General features: G+C 48.0%; 1 protein-coding gene across 1 annotated transcript in view; it reads left to right on the plus strand.

Moving 5' to 3' along the window:
* The window catches only part of CCN4 (cellular communication network factor 4), a 28,453-nt gene extending 23,602 nt beyond the window's left edge, over positions 1–4,851 (plus strand). Inside the window, exon 5 of the mRNA XM_016216119.2 lies at positions 1,657–4,851. Within this exon, the coding sequence (XP_016071605.2) occupies positions 1,657–1,956 (300 nt within the window). The 3' untranslated portion in view covers positions 1,957–4,851. The remainder of the gene's footprint in view (positions 1–1,656) is intronic.
* The last annotated feature ends 8,613 nt before the right edge of the window (positions 4,852–13,464 follow it).

A 13,464-nucleotide genomic window follows, 5' to 3' on the forward strand; every position in this document is an offset into this window, starting at 1 on the left:
AACTAGTTGGTGTGTTATGAATTTCACTCAATGGAAGTGATTATGGTGACCATATTGTTAGAATAGAGGCCACTCTGGAGAGAACCCAGGGACCCTCAGAAGTGCTCTCCTGTGGTGATTCTGAGGGACACGCATGACTGCCTTTCTCCTGTGCTCCTGTGCCAGCCATCACCTGTGTGCACCTCATGACAGCCATGCTGGATGACAGGGGAGCCCTAAACGGAGCTGGGGACAGCCAGAGTCAAATGCCTGTCTGCTGCTGACTGCACGTGACTGTGGCCGATGTCCCCACATTTCTGTGCCCCAGGCCCCACGTCAGTAAAATATTGGAGTGAACCTCAGACATCGCCTCCAGCTTTGAGAGCCTAAATAATTAAAATGAAGCATCAAGGGTGTAGGGGGCGCAGCAGACTGAGCCTGGCCCTCAGAGTTAGAAGTGGACCTGAGGGCCTGATTGAAGACCTCCTCACCTATGCCTTGGGTCTGTTCATAGGCCTGGTGTCACTTAAAAGAAAAAAAGAAAAAAACATCAGTCCTGATGACTTCTTGGGGATGCTGAGGTCAGGGTTGCCCAGTAGGCCCATCAGCCCAGCTTCCCAAGATTCCTCCTCACTTGTAAGACAGACATTGCTCTCTGCCCATCCCCTACTCCAATCACCCCTATGTCAGTCAATCGAATCCCCCTTCTCTTTTTTCCCTCCTCGCTCCTTCTTCCCCTCTGGTTGTTTTCCCTGCCACACTAGCCTTTGGACTCTTGGTGCTTGGCGGGCAGTAGGAACCCAGTAGGCATCTCATAAAGAAAGCATGAATGCAACAGCCAGCAGCAGCAGGGAAAACAGGAGCAAAGGTCCCAAACTCGGTAACTGCATGGTGCACTGGAGGTAGAGGTGGGTTTACCACAAAACTAATTCAAATCCCCTCTTGTCACCCACAGACCTACCTTCTCCTCCCAACTTTGTTTCCATAATTATGTGCCTAACCTGTTTTCTCAAATTGTATGAGCCCCAGGCCCCATGTAGCCTGGATCTGCTCCCCTCCCTCAGTTCTGGCACGGTTCTGGTACATGGTAGACCCCCAGAACCATTAGCCCAATGAATTTAGTAAGTGCCTGCTGTGTACCAGAAATGGAATTAGACTGTAGACACCAAGAAAGAGCTCTGCTCTTGAGTGGCCCATAGCCCAATGGAGAGACAGAGCTACTTTTAAATAACACTGTCCCAATTGAGTAAGTTGCATAATAAGGGTGTGTGAGTGGCCCTGGGGGGCAGAGGAGGGGGAGGGGAGGGTAAAGGGTGTCCCCAGTCATGGAGTCCCATGATGGTTCTGCCACTAACTAGCTGAGGGCACTTGGTTGACTAAAAGAGCTACAAAGATGTCCTGTGGGCAGTGGCTGAGCAGAAATGGAGGCAAGAAGGGGAGTTGCAGACTGGGAGGTATGACCGAAGCAAAGCAATCCCCATCTGTGGGCTCAGTTGACTCCGGCATAACCCGGCAGGGTCTTGGGGGTCTTGCTGTACTGGGGGAGGGCCTTCCTAGCTTGAAGATGCTGCAGATATAAAAGTCAGGTGCTGAGTGAAGAGGGACAATTGAGGGCTTGGTGAGAAGAGGTGGTGGCTCATCCTCTGAGAACCCCAACTGAACCCTCCTTTCCCACAGGAAGGGAAAAAGTGTTTGGCTGTGTACCAGCCAGAGGCGCCCGTGAACTTCACCCTCGCCGGCTGTGTCAGCACGCGCACCTACAGGCCCAAGTACTGCGGGGTCTGCGTGGACAACAGGTGCTGCGTCCCCTACAAGTCCAAGACCATCGACGTCTCCTTCCAGTGTCCCGAGGGGCCTGGCTTCTCCCGCCAGGTCCTGTGGATCAACGCTTGCTTCTGCAACCTGAGCTGTAGGAACCCCAATGATATCTTTGCTGATTTGGAATCCTACCCTGACTTCTCAGAAATTGCCAATTAGGGAGGTACGAAACATAGGGCCCAGGCCTGGCGGGCGCTCGCAAAGCAGCCAGCCCTCTGAGGCCCAACACTGAGCCTTCTCTTGTCCACTTCCTATTCATTTCTGATGACCCTGACCCCTCCCCTCTGATGGTCCTTGGCCCCTCCCCTGTCTCCAACCACCCAAATGACCCACTATGCTGCTGCTCAGGCCCTGACTATGAGTTCCATCCTTGGCAGCATTCTGGATACATCCCAAAGAAAGTGCCTGTCTCCATCTGTTCTGGACAACACCAAAGACTGACCCGGCCTGTGCAAGTCATTGGGAGGTCTCCTGAGTCCCATGGAACAGGATCGGCTGGACATGCAATACCACTGATTCCCTCTTGAGATGCCAAACCAGGAAACTCTTTGGATCCACTCAAAAGGACAGATGGATTGAGGACAATGGAATAGTCTATTACTTGAGCCCTGTTGCATGGCACTATAATAGACAGTTTTGACCACAGCACCCCAAAGTAGTTCTGATTCCAAAGATTTGTGTGCCCCAAGGTCACCAAACATCTGCCAAGGGAGGTGAATAGTAGTTTGGTTTGGATTTTTCAAGGAAAATTGTATCTATTACTCCGGGCATTGTTGAGGTTAAGTTTCTCTTCACTCCTGTGCTGTGAAGGGTACATGTTGTGTTCATTTCTGTTAGAAAGGCAGTTTGATAAATTTCATTTTTGTTCATGGCAAAAGTCCCTAGTCAATGCTCCAAGGACAGAGCAAGGTCAGACAATTTTCAGAAGGAGCAACAGACCCCAGCATGAATCTCCCTGCCCATCACCAGGACATCAGGATGGGCCAGATTCTTCCTTAAACCCAGATCCCTGCCCAGCCTGGAGGCTCATGGGAGCTGGTGGAGCCCCTGGGGTGGCCTCTCTGACCCCTGAGAGTGGTATCCTGGGACATTCCTCTGTACTTAGGGAGCCTCAACAAGTCCAGGCCAGACCCTCCTGCAATGACCAAGAGGTCCAGGCCGGGTGTGGGTTAGGCCAAGAACTGGTCTAATCTGCATCAGCCTGGGTGGCAAGAGTCACTGGGCTCAGGATACACCGTCTCTTTCTGCCTCAGTGACCCACTTCGTAGACTTTGGGTCTGCTGACCTCACACAACCCAGTTCTGGTGTGAAGACGGAGGTTTACCAGTTGTTTAGAAACAGAAACCTATGTAACAGGATGAAAAGCCAAAGACGTCAAAGCTACCAGGGAGACAAGGTTGTCACTAGTGGAAATGAGGCTAGTATTTATTATATTAGTAAAATATAAATATTTACTGTTATAATTCTTTTATTTAGTACCTGCTATGTGCCATGTTCTCAGTGCTTTTCACACACTAGCTCATGGAGACTTCAGGATCATGTTGAAAGTGCCCATTATTATTTCTGTTGTTACAAATGTGAAATGGCAGCTCAGAAAGGTAAGAAATTCGACCAAAGTCACCCGGCTGGTATGTGGGGGCGGCAGGATTCCAATGCAAGCTGGACTGACTTGATAGCCATATTTTTTCCCTACTTTTAGAGCTTTCAGACGTGTCAGAGCAGGAAAAGCATGTCAAAATAAGCGATTTCTCGCTCTCAGTTTTTTGCTCTTTTTTACTGTCTCTACAGGTCCTTTTACAAGAGAAGAGAATCTGACATTCAGCTAATTTAGGTGCCTGACTGTCCAACACCACATGAGATAGACAAAAGCCATGCATTCCCTATACTTCACCCCCTCCTTTAGATCAGAACCCACACTCCACGCATTTACAAGGTGGTTTGGTTTCCCCAACTCTGGGTATTGTATGATGCGCAGTTAAGGGAATTCTGGGTGGGTGGCAGAGGGACTCCTAACCAGGCAAAAGGGGCTGAAATGTGTCCTTCATACTGTGACCTCCTGAGTGCCCCGCCCATTGCAAGGCGCACAGTGGTGCTCCAGGTGGAGCTGGTGAATAAAAGACATTGTCCCTACGTTTATTTAGAAGCCCTCTTCTTCCAAAGGTGTGTGACAATCTAACTTTTATCAGCTGGATCTTACTCTAAGTGTCATAGGAAAAGAGACATGAAATATTTCAAGAAATGTATGTTTTATTTAAAAAACACACAAACCAACACAAACATTCTGTGTGAGGAGAATTTACCCCATGAACAATCTCTTCTATAAGTCTGTGTGGACCGTGTTAGATTTTCTTAGGGTGAAATCACCTGCCATCTACAAAGTGCAAGGACTCAGTGACAGCTGACCCTACTTGAAATTCAGCAGAAGCCCAAGAGCTAGGTTCTCACTGAATTGACATCCTAGTTTGGGAACCTAAGCACAGCTTCTGGGATCCTAGGAAGCCTGGTGGGAGGAATTGGGGGTTATCCTGGGAATGGTGGGAAGGGCTGGGGTGGCCACAACACCCCAGTTAGTATTGTTTTGAGAAATGGACCTGCCCTATGCAGGTGCCAGTTGGAAAGTCTCAGATCCAAGTGGGAGTAGAAACTTGGGCCCAATAAGGAGGCAGTGAGAATTACCCTGCCTCGGTGTGACCTACTTCAGGAGAAGTTAAGAGTAACAATCCTAATGAGATAATGTGTGGTTACTCAGTGCCAATCACTGTGCCGTTTTCATTATCTTACTAATTACCACGGTAATTTTAAGTAAGCCTCTCTTCTCCATCCTGTAAATGGAAAATCTGAGACTCAAAGGGGCTGAGAAATCAGCCCCCAAAAGCTGACACCCAAATCGCAGCGTTTTCCTCTCTGCCTTGCCCTTGGGGAGGCCTCAGGGCAGAGCACGAGTGACCCCTGTCAGAGTGTCACTGTGGCAGGGGAGACAAAGTCCGTCAGACAGGTCGCCTTGCCCAGCCCTGTAACTGCGTGTCCTCAGACAGGGGGAGACACACTGAAGTTCAGAGAGCCTTGGAGGAGGAAAGCTGCGCTGCGCCTGGAGGGACTTCGCCGGTGCACTTAGGGGGGGGGGGGGGGGGGGGCGGCGAGACCCGTTTTGCTAAACCTCCCATTCTTGCTAAACCTTACTGCAAGCATGTGGTGAACCCCACTGCTGCCAGGCCTGTGCTGGGTGCCTTATTTACGAGGAGGCCTTGTTATCTCCCCATTTTAGAGATAAGGCAGCTGAGGTTCATAGAGGTTCAGTCGTTCGCTCAGTGTCTCACCAGCTGCTGAAAGGACAGGATCGCAAACCAAGGTTAAGCTGACGCCTGAGCCATCTCTCCTGACGCTAAGGCCAGTTAGCCGGCTGCCCCACATCATAAGGTACAAGAGATTGCTTTCCTGACAACAGCTGCAATTTTAACCGAGCTATTCGAAGAGTGATCACAGGAAGTGCACTCTGATGACATAATTGCCTACGACCTCATTGGCATGGCGCTGCGTCTACCGAGGGCTTGTGGGGAAGTAATGTGGTCTGGGACTGTTTTATTGAATTAGATCATTGCTTTTGAAGGACTTATCTTGATCCAAAGTAACTGCAACGATAACTCTGCCCAGCTGGGACCCGTGAATGGTCAGAAGGATCAATTGTGTGTCTCTGCACATCCACATGTATGTGTATGTGTATCTGTTTGTATATTTCTATTTTCAAACTGTGACTTAATATTTAAGTATCCCTCCTGCCGTTTTTGTAAGTGACTAAAAAATATGTACAGAAAAATGTCCTGGAATTTCCCAACAGAGGGAACATGGCCTTTGGGCCATCCGTCGTGTTTCCTAGCATTCCTCATTTTTCTCGTGACTTGTGTTGTGTAAATGTGTTTGTTCAACGTGAAGGGTTTTCATTGCTCAAATTCCCTGTTTATAGCTTTTCTCCTTAAAGCAATAAATCATCAGCAAAGTGACTTACCGGATTTGGTGGTGTTCTTGTATATTCAGTTATTATGAGGCAATACGCAGCATCGAACACATTCCATAGAAGTGCAGATGGTGGAAATTAGGTCCCAGCTATTTTATATATGGTAATAAAAGTAGCTAAATTTGGATGTGCACGTAGAAACAGGAATTCTGGCAATCAGAAAAGACCAGGGGCACAGATGTTTCATAGGCTGGAAGACACCTCACGTAAATATAAAATGGAAATGTCAGCATTCATTCGTTCACTCAGTCACTCATTTCTTCAGCACTTTTCTATATCCCCACCTAGACTTGGGTACTTTGAGATCAGGGACTATGACTGCATCCTCTGAGCCAAGCACAGCACCTGGCACCCGTCGGGAACTGGGTGAGCAGTTGGCTGGAGAGATGGATGGATGGAGCATCTACTGCCAAGTGCCTTAGGAACCCAGGGGCGTTAAGGAGAAGAGTCAGGGAGGTTGCATGATACAATGAACATAGTTCTGACTTTGGAGTCAAATGGATCTTTATACACTTTATTTCTTACTGGGATTCCTCACTTCATTCACCTAAGCCGCAGTGTCCTCAGCTGGGAAGGGTAGGAAATGATCGTGCTTGCTTGTGGTGGTGATGCAGGATCAAGATGCATGTTGCATGAGAAGTTTCAGCCTGGAGCTTGGTGAGCACATCAAAAACCCGTCTGCCATCAGCTGGTCTCCGTTTCCTCGCGCACGGGGCAGACTCTGCAAGGCTACAGTGAGAACCGGAGTCGGTGCACGTCTGCACAGTTTACTTATTTAGTTTTTATTTCAAAATAGCAAATATGAAGCAGAGGTCACCGATATTCAGTCAAATGCTTTTCTGCTTCAATCATATGCTGCCTGATCCCTTAACTTTTGATTTTTCTGTTTTCATTTGATGCTATCATTTTAAAAAATATGTTTTTATTGATTTCTGACAGGAAGGGAGAGGGAGAGAGAGAAACATCAATGATGAGTCATTGATAAGCTGCCTCCTGCACGCCCCCTGCTGGGGATCGAGCCGGAAACCCGGGCATGAGCCCTGACAGGGAACTGAACCTGGATCTCCTGGATCCCAGGTCAGTGCTCAATGGCTGAGCCACTCCAGCCGGGCTGATGCTGTCACTTGATTAAATACCCAACTTCTTTAATGGGGAAAGGGTGTCATAATTCCTGTGTCTCCCAAATCGGCGAAGCACCCAGCACAGGTCCAGCTCTGACCAGGTGTGCAGGTGGCTGGAGTAAATGAAATGAATGACACAGCTGATACCTTCCAGTCAAATCCTCATCGCCACTACCCCTCACAACACATTATGCTATTATAATAAAAATGAAGGGGAGAGTGGATTCCAATAAAAAACAATTGCCACATAAATTGTTTCCAAGAACACCTCTATCCTAAAGCATACTTTCCTCCAAAGTTGGAATTTAGATCGTGGAGTCCTGTGGATGCCTTAGAATGAACATGTAGATGTTGGGGGACATTTCTGATGAGATCGGGTGGTTGAAGCTTTGGCAAAATGAGATTTGGTGTGTTAAAAAGAAATGGAGTCACCTGTGCTGAGCCCAATCTAGACTTAATACCTAACCTAACTGCAGTGTCAGCCTCTCCCAGGAGTGGAATTTTAAATTAAGAAGTCTGGAATTTCCTAGTCAGCACTAGTGAGGCAATCCATCTGATAAGAGCCCCTCCCTTCCCCGAAGGGAAGGTGATATTGCCTGAAATAACCCACTTTTAAAAAACTTTTCTTGTCCTACCCCCTTTCTGCCTATAAAAACCTTCCATTTGTACCACTCCTTGGAGCACCCTTCTACTTACTAGATGGGATGCTGCCTGATTCAGGAATCATTTCATAAAGCCAATTAGATCTTCAAATTTACTCAGTTGAATTTTGTTCTTTGACAGAATGAAACAACCAGAGCATTTTATTCTGAAGTTTAAAAATATATATAGCAGAGATGCCAGTGTTCTCTACCCCCTGGTGCACTCCCCACCCCCCTTGGATAAAATAAAAATGTAAAAGCACCCGATGTATTCTAGAGATCCAAGTGCTAGGTGAACCTGGCTTCTGTCCAGATGTAGAACTGAGTAAAAATGATTTCTAAGGAGATGAAAGACAGTACCAAGCCCATGGACAGTTTCATAGATTATAGTCCGTAAAAAGTTTCCAGGCCTCCATGCTAACCCTGACCACTCTTGTCTTTCACACAATATTAACAAAGTGGATTTCTTAGTCCATCCCATAAAAAGGGGGAGGAAGCTGCTAGAAGCAGGTTTATCCATAACAGTGGGAAAATCTCAGCTCTCCAGCTGAGGAAACAAAAGGATTGAGAATCAGGTAGGAACTATGGTAAAAGCAAGTCAGTCACATCCGGGCAGGGCTATTTAGGGGAGAGAAAGCATCCCTGCAGGCAATGGAAGCCTTAAGGTCGCCCACAGTGTTAGTCCCAGAGCTAACAGATGTTCTACGATCCCAAGACGTCAATAGATGCTTACATTAGTCATGTGCTCACGAACTGTTTGAAAGGCAGGAGGGATGTAAGCTATTTTAGAAATGGCTCGACAAGCCATTTAATCTCTCGAGCCTTGGATTTTTTTTATCAGTGGAGCAAGGATAACTCAGTCTCACAGATAAAGAGAAAAGGGGGAAAGAAACTAAAACACGTGCGAAATATTACTATTATCTGAGGAAGTGTTTATTCATTTAACAACAACCTCTTGTTATGTGCTGGACACTGCAGGCCCTGGAGATACAGGAATGCTAGTGATGGGCAAAGGGAAGGGAAGGAGACGCAGGCTATAAACGCCAGGCGTACTCCTGCGGCCGCCTGGGCAGGGGCCCCGTCCCCGGGTCAGCGCTCCCTGGGAGGGAGAGGCATTCAGGAAACGCTTCTCAGAGGAGGGGTGGGGAAGGCCTGTCCTGCAGCAGTGAGTTTGCTGTCGCTGGATTGAATTCTGCAAAGGACATAGCAATTGATCTGCCCCAACTACATCCATTCCTGGGAGCCCCTGTTGCCTGCCTGGGGGGCAGGGGGCAGGAGTAGAGCGAACCCAGTCATAGTTGATTGGACAGTGAGGAGACACCTGAGCCCAAATGGGCCATTAGATTTGTCCCCTGCAGAGGACACAAACGCCTGATTGGTTCTGGGTCAAAGGACTGAAGGTCGTGTAGCCCTCAGGTTAGGACTCCGCTTTGTGCTTTGGAGACACAGAGCAATCTGGTCTTGGAAAGCAGGCTGATCTGCTCTGGAGGACCCCTCCCTAACCCCATCTGCAGCCACATAAGGCCTGGCTTCACCTCGGCCCTTTTGTTCCATGTGGGACACAGCTGAAGGGTTTCCGTGCAGCCTGGGAAGCCCAAGACGGACGGATTTAGGCTACTCCTAGGAACCCACCAACTGCTCCGTACTGTGAGGCTGTGTCTGAGGAGGGGCAGCAAGGAAGGTGCAGATGGAGGCCCCGGCTGTGCCTACACATCCTGCAGGTGGTTGTTCTTGGTGCACACTTGGTCTCCCAGCTTCTGCTGAGACCCACTTGTCAGGGGCACCGAAACCAAAGCCAGCAGCTAGAAGCACAAAACTAGGTCCCCAGCTGGTAAAACAGCCTCCAGGCACATCGTCTCTAAATAGCAAACACCTGCAGTCGCTCACCCCCTTGGTGGAAGCCTGAGCTCCAGGGAGCTGATGGTGGCAGGTCCTGCGGGTCTCTGTGCCACCTCCTCCCCCTCCCCAGGCTGACCTGTGCCACTGCTCTGCCGAATACTCGCTGGCTTTTCCATCGCTGCCTTTCCTTTATTCCGGCTCTCGTCCGGGAGCCGGCGCAGAAGGGGCGCTTACTGTGAATGTTGAATCCGCATGAGCCTACGTGTCCCCCTCCTGCACCTGGCGCAGGGCTTCTTAACCTGGGGCCCCAGGACCAAGAATCCATGGGTAGAATTCAGAGGCCAAGTGCTTGGATGGGAGAAAATGCATCTGTTTTCATTAACCTCTAATTGCAATTTAGCAGTTTTCTCTGTCTAAATACAGGCACAAACCCGAATATCACCAGCTGAAAGCACATCTATTTTTCTTAGCACAATTGTGCTGGATATCCAAGATATTGTGCTCATCACCGCTTAGAAATTACAGATCCCTGTCTCCTTGTTACTGTTGATGAAGAAGTACGTGTTGCTCTGTCACACAATTGCAATTATACTTAACTGTAAGTGGTTTCTTTTGTAATCTTAGGTATTTCACTTTAGATATCTAAATCTCTTCCTGCCCCGCTTCCTGCCACGCACAGCACACACAGTCACCCGCCCAGGTCTACCACAGCGTTGTCGTATGCACAGGCCCCCACCCTCCGCGGTGTGCGTGCCGGCCCCGCAGCTAGCAATGCTGTCTCACCCCTGCGCCCAGCCAACTCGCCCGTTTTCCAGATTACTGCCTGGACCACAGGGCCCAGACCTGCAGCCCACCCAGTCTCCACACCATGACCATGCTGCCACTTCGCTTTTACAGCTAATTACACTCTCCAAGGTAAGTGAGGAAAAACCAATATACATAACAGCGGGAGAGCCCTGGCCGGTTGGTTCAGCTGGCCGAGCATCATGCCATGCACTGAAGTCTCTGGTTCCATTCCCGGTCAGGGCTCATACCCAGGTTTCAGGTTCGATCCCAGGTCAGAGTGCATACTGTTTCTCTCTTCCTCTCTCTCTCCTCCTTCCTCTCTCTCTAAAATCAATAAAGATATTTTAAAAATAACAGCATGATAGCTGTTTAAAGGGAGAGAGGGTCTTAAGTGTGAGTTGCATTGGTGCCTTGCTTGGAAAGGGGAGTGGAAAAGGTAAGGACAGTGGAGAAACCTGGCGAATGCTACCAGAGCCAGCTGATCGCGGTTAAGCTCGTCAGTGATAAACTACGCTGGCTCGTCATGAGAAGGGCACTTCACCTCCATGGTCTTCATTCCAAAGACTCAAAACCCGAATTGAACCATTAGAAAAGCATCGCGCAAACCTCCATTGAAGGACATTCTGCACAGGCCTGACCAGAGCTTCTCAAAACTGTCAAGGTCACCAAAACAAGTGTGAGAAACTCTTATAGACCAGGGGATGTGGAGGAGACTTGACTAGATGTACTGGGGTGTCATGGAGGGATCCGGGCACAGAAAAGGGACAGTAGGGAAAAATTAGTGAAATCCCAGTAAAGTGTGGAGCTTAGTTAATAATAATGTATCAGTGTTGATTTCTTAGTTGTGACAGATGTACCATAATAACATGACATTAATAATAATAAGGGGACTGGCTGAGTGTCTCATTTGGTTAGAGCATCATCCAATATGCCAAGGTTTCTGGTTCAATCCCCAGTCAGGGCATATACAAGAAGCACCCAATGAATGCATGAAATGCAAGTTGATATTTCTCTCTCTCTCTCTCAAATCAATTAAAAATAAATTAAAAATTAAAAATTATAATAAGGGAAATTGGGTGTGTGGTATATGGGAACTCACTGTAGTATCTGCATAACTGTTTTGTAAATTTTAAACTGAATTTGTTTGAATAAAAATGGGAGGTCATACTAAAACCTGTTATATTTACTTTTTTTTTTTTCTTTTTTCAGTAGAAACAAGCATTACAATGGTTGTTCTTGGATGTGAGGAAATGGGTGGTATTTCCGCCTACATTTCTATAATAAAAATAAAACATAAAACATAAAAGGATGTTTCCCTCAAAGTATAGGTGGAAAAGCTTTATCCATTGTCACTGTGCTGTCCAAGCCACCGAGCATGTGACCTGGGATGGTGGCTTGAGGTTGCTGTGATGTGAAATACACACTGGTTCTCATAGCATAGAAAAGGTAATGTGGCCCTGGCCTGTGTGGCTCAGCAGTTAGAGCTGCACACCCAAGGGTTGGGTCACAGGTTTGATTCTCAGTCAAGGGCACGTACCTGGGTTGCAGGTTTGAGCTCTGGTCCCAGTTGGGGCGAATGTGGGAGGCAACCAATCTACGTGTCTCTCTCACACTGATGTTTCTTTCTCTCTCTCTCCCCCTTCCTCCCTCCTCCCTCCCACTCTTTCTAAAAAAAACAATGGAAAAAATATATCCTTGGGTGAAGATTAACAACACAAAAAAAGAATGTGAAATATCTGAATAACTTACACTGATTCTATGCTGAAATGGTAATATTTTGGATACATTGGGTTAAATGAAATGCATTATTAAAATTAAATTCTACTGTTTCTTTCTTAATGTGGCCACCGGAACACATGAAGCTTACATTCTATTTTTACTGGAGAGTGATGGTCTAAATGAAAGGCGAGGGCCATGCGGCAGGAGGCTCCAGGTAAGGGAGACCCGCCCCTACACCATGCTGGCACATGCACGCGCTCTCAGGTCGAGGGAAAGGACACAAGCCGCTGCAAAGTTACAAATTTATTGGTCTGGAAATAAATACAAATATCTCATTAAGAAACTCCTCTGGAAAGACTTGTACACAACAGTTTTCTGTCTGGATTCAGCCACCCCTGCCCTGACCCCTGACCCTCCGCACAAGGTCGGGGAAGCCTCCCAGGTGGTAGGTGGCAGGTGAACTGAATCAACATCCCTCAAGCTACCTGCAAGGCTTGATGACGTCATTCCATCAACTCTAGGGTCCCGGAAACCACGAGGTCCCAGGGGCTGTTTCACAACGTCCCATTCACTTTGATCAAACTTTCTGTAAGATCCATGGTTAGCCGAAACGAAAATCAAAAGGCAGTAGTAGTACAGGAACTTGACGTCACCTAAAAATGTCAGTGGTGCCGCCCCGTCCAGAGGAAGGAGGTTAGAGGGGCGGGAGGAGTGGGAGGCAGGAGAGGGAAGGAAATCCCATGGAATGCACATTCTAGAACCTTTACGTCTGCTCAGCCACCACTCCCCAGCTGAACCCCGACCTGGTACAAAAGCAAAGAGGTCTGTCTGAAGACCCAGGAATGTCACTAGATCAGAAACCTTGGGCCGTCAAGCTCAGATGCAACCCCAGTTGTCAAAGGTTTAACTCAAGCGCATAAGAATCCTGGAAACCAGGGTGGGATCAACTGAAATCACAACTACACTGGATTCCATCACGACCACAAGGGATCTCTTACTTACATCTAGTACCCAAACCCCACCCCACCCCAGCACCTCTGCCCACTGCACGGAGAGGCATGGCAACCAGCTGCAGCTGCTCGGAAGGTCCCCTCCTGAAGGAAAGCAACCACGTGTTTAGAGGACCTTCCCCATGAATGAAATAACCGCTCGTCATGTATTTGGGGTGGAAGCAGGGGCTGAGGGGGAAGAGGCAGAGAGCAGAGCCAAAGCCTTACACCCATGATACCAAATGCTTGCCCACTGGTGGTGGTTGTTGTTGCAAAGCCAGGAGGTTTTATTGCCTGCTTCTGTGTTCATTAAAAAAAATGTCAGAAAAGCAGGCTTGTATGCTTTGGCATTTAAAAGTGTATATGTGCATAAACTTTAAAAATCTATGTCAAGTTAACTACGTAGATTTACTTTTCCAAACTCTTCAAACCTCCACGTAAATTCCACCTCATTTCCTGCTTCCTGTTTCGCCTCAATGAGCAGCCCTCGATTCGCCGCTCTCCTCCCCAAACCAGAGAGGGTTTTGTTTCCAGAAACTGGGTCGGTTTGTCGTTAGCTG

This window comes from Miniopterus natalensis, chromosome 16 (genome assembly GCF_054644295.1).
Source record: "Miniopterus natalensis isolate mMinNat1 chromosome 16, mMinNat1.hap1, whole genome shotgun sequence".
Classification (NCBI taxonomy): Eukaryota; Metazoa; Chordata; class Mammalia; order Chiroptera; family Miniopteridae; genus Miniopterus; species Miniopterus natalensis.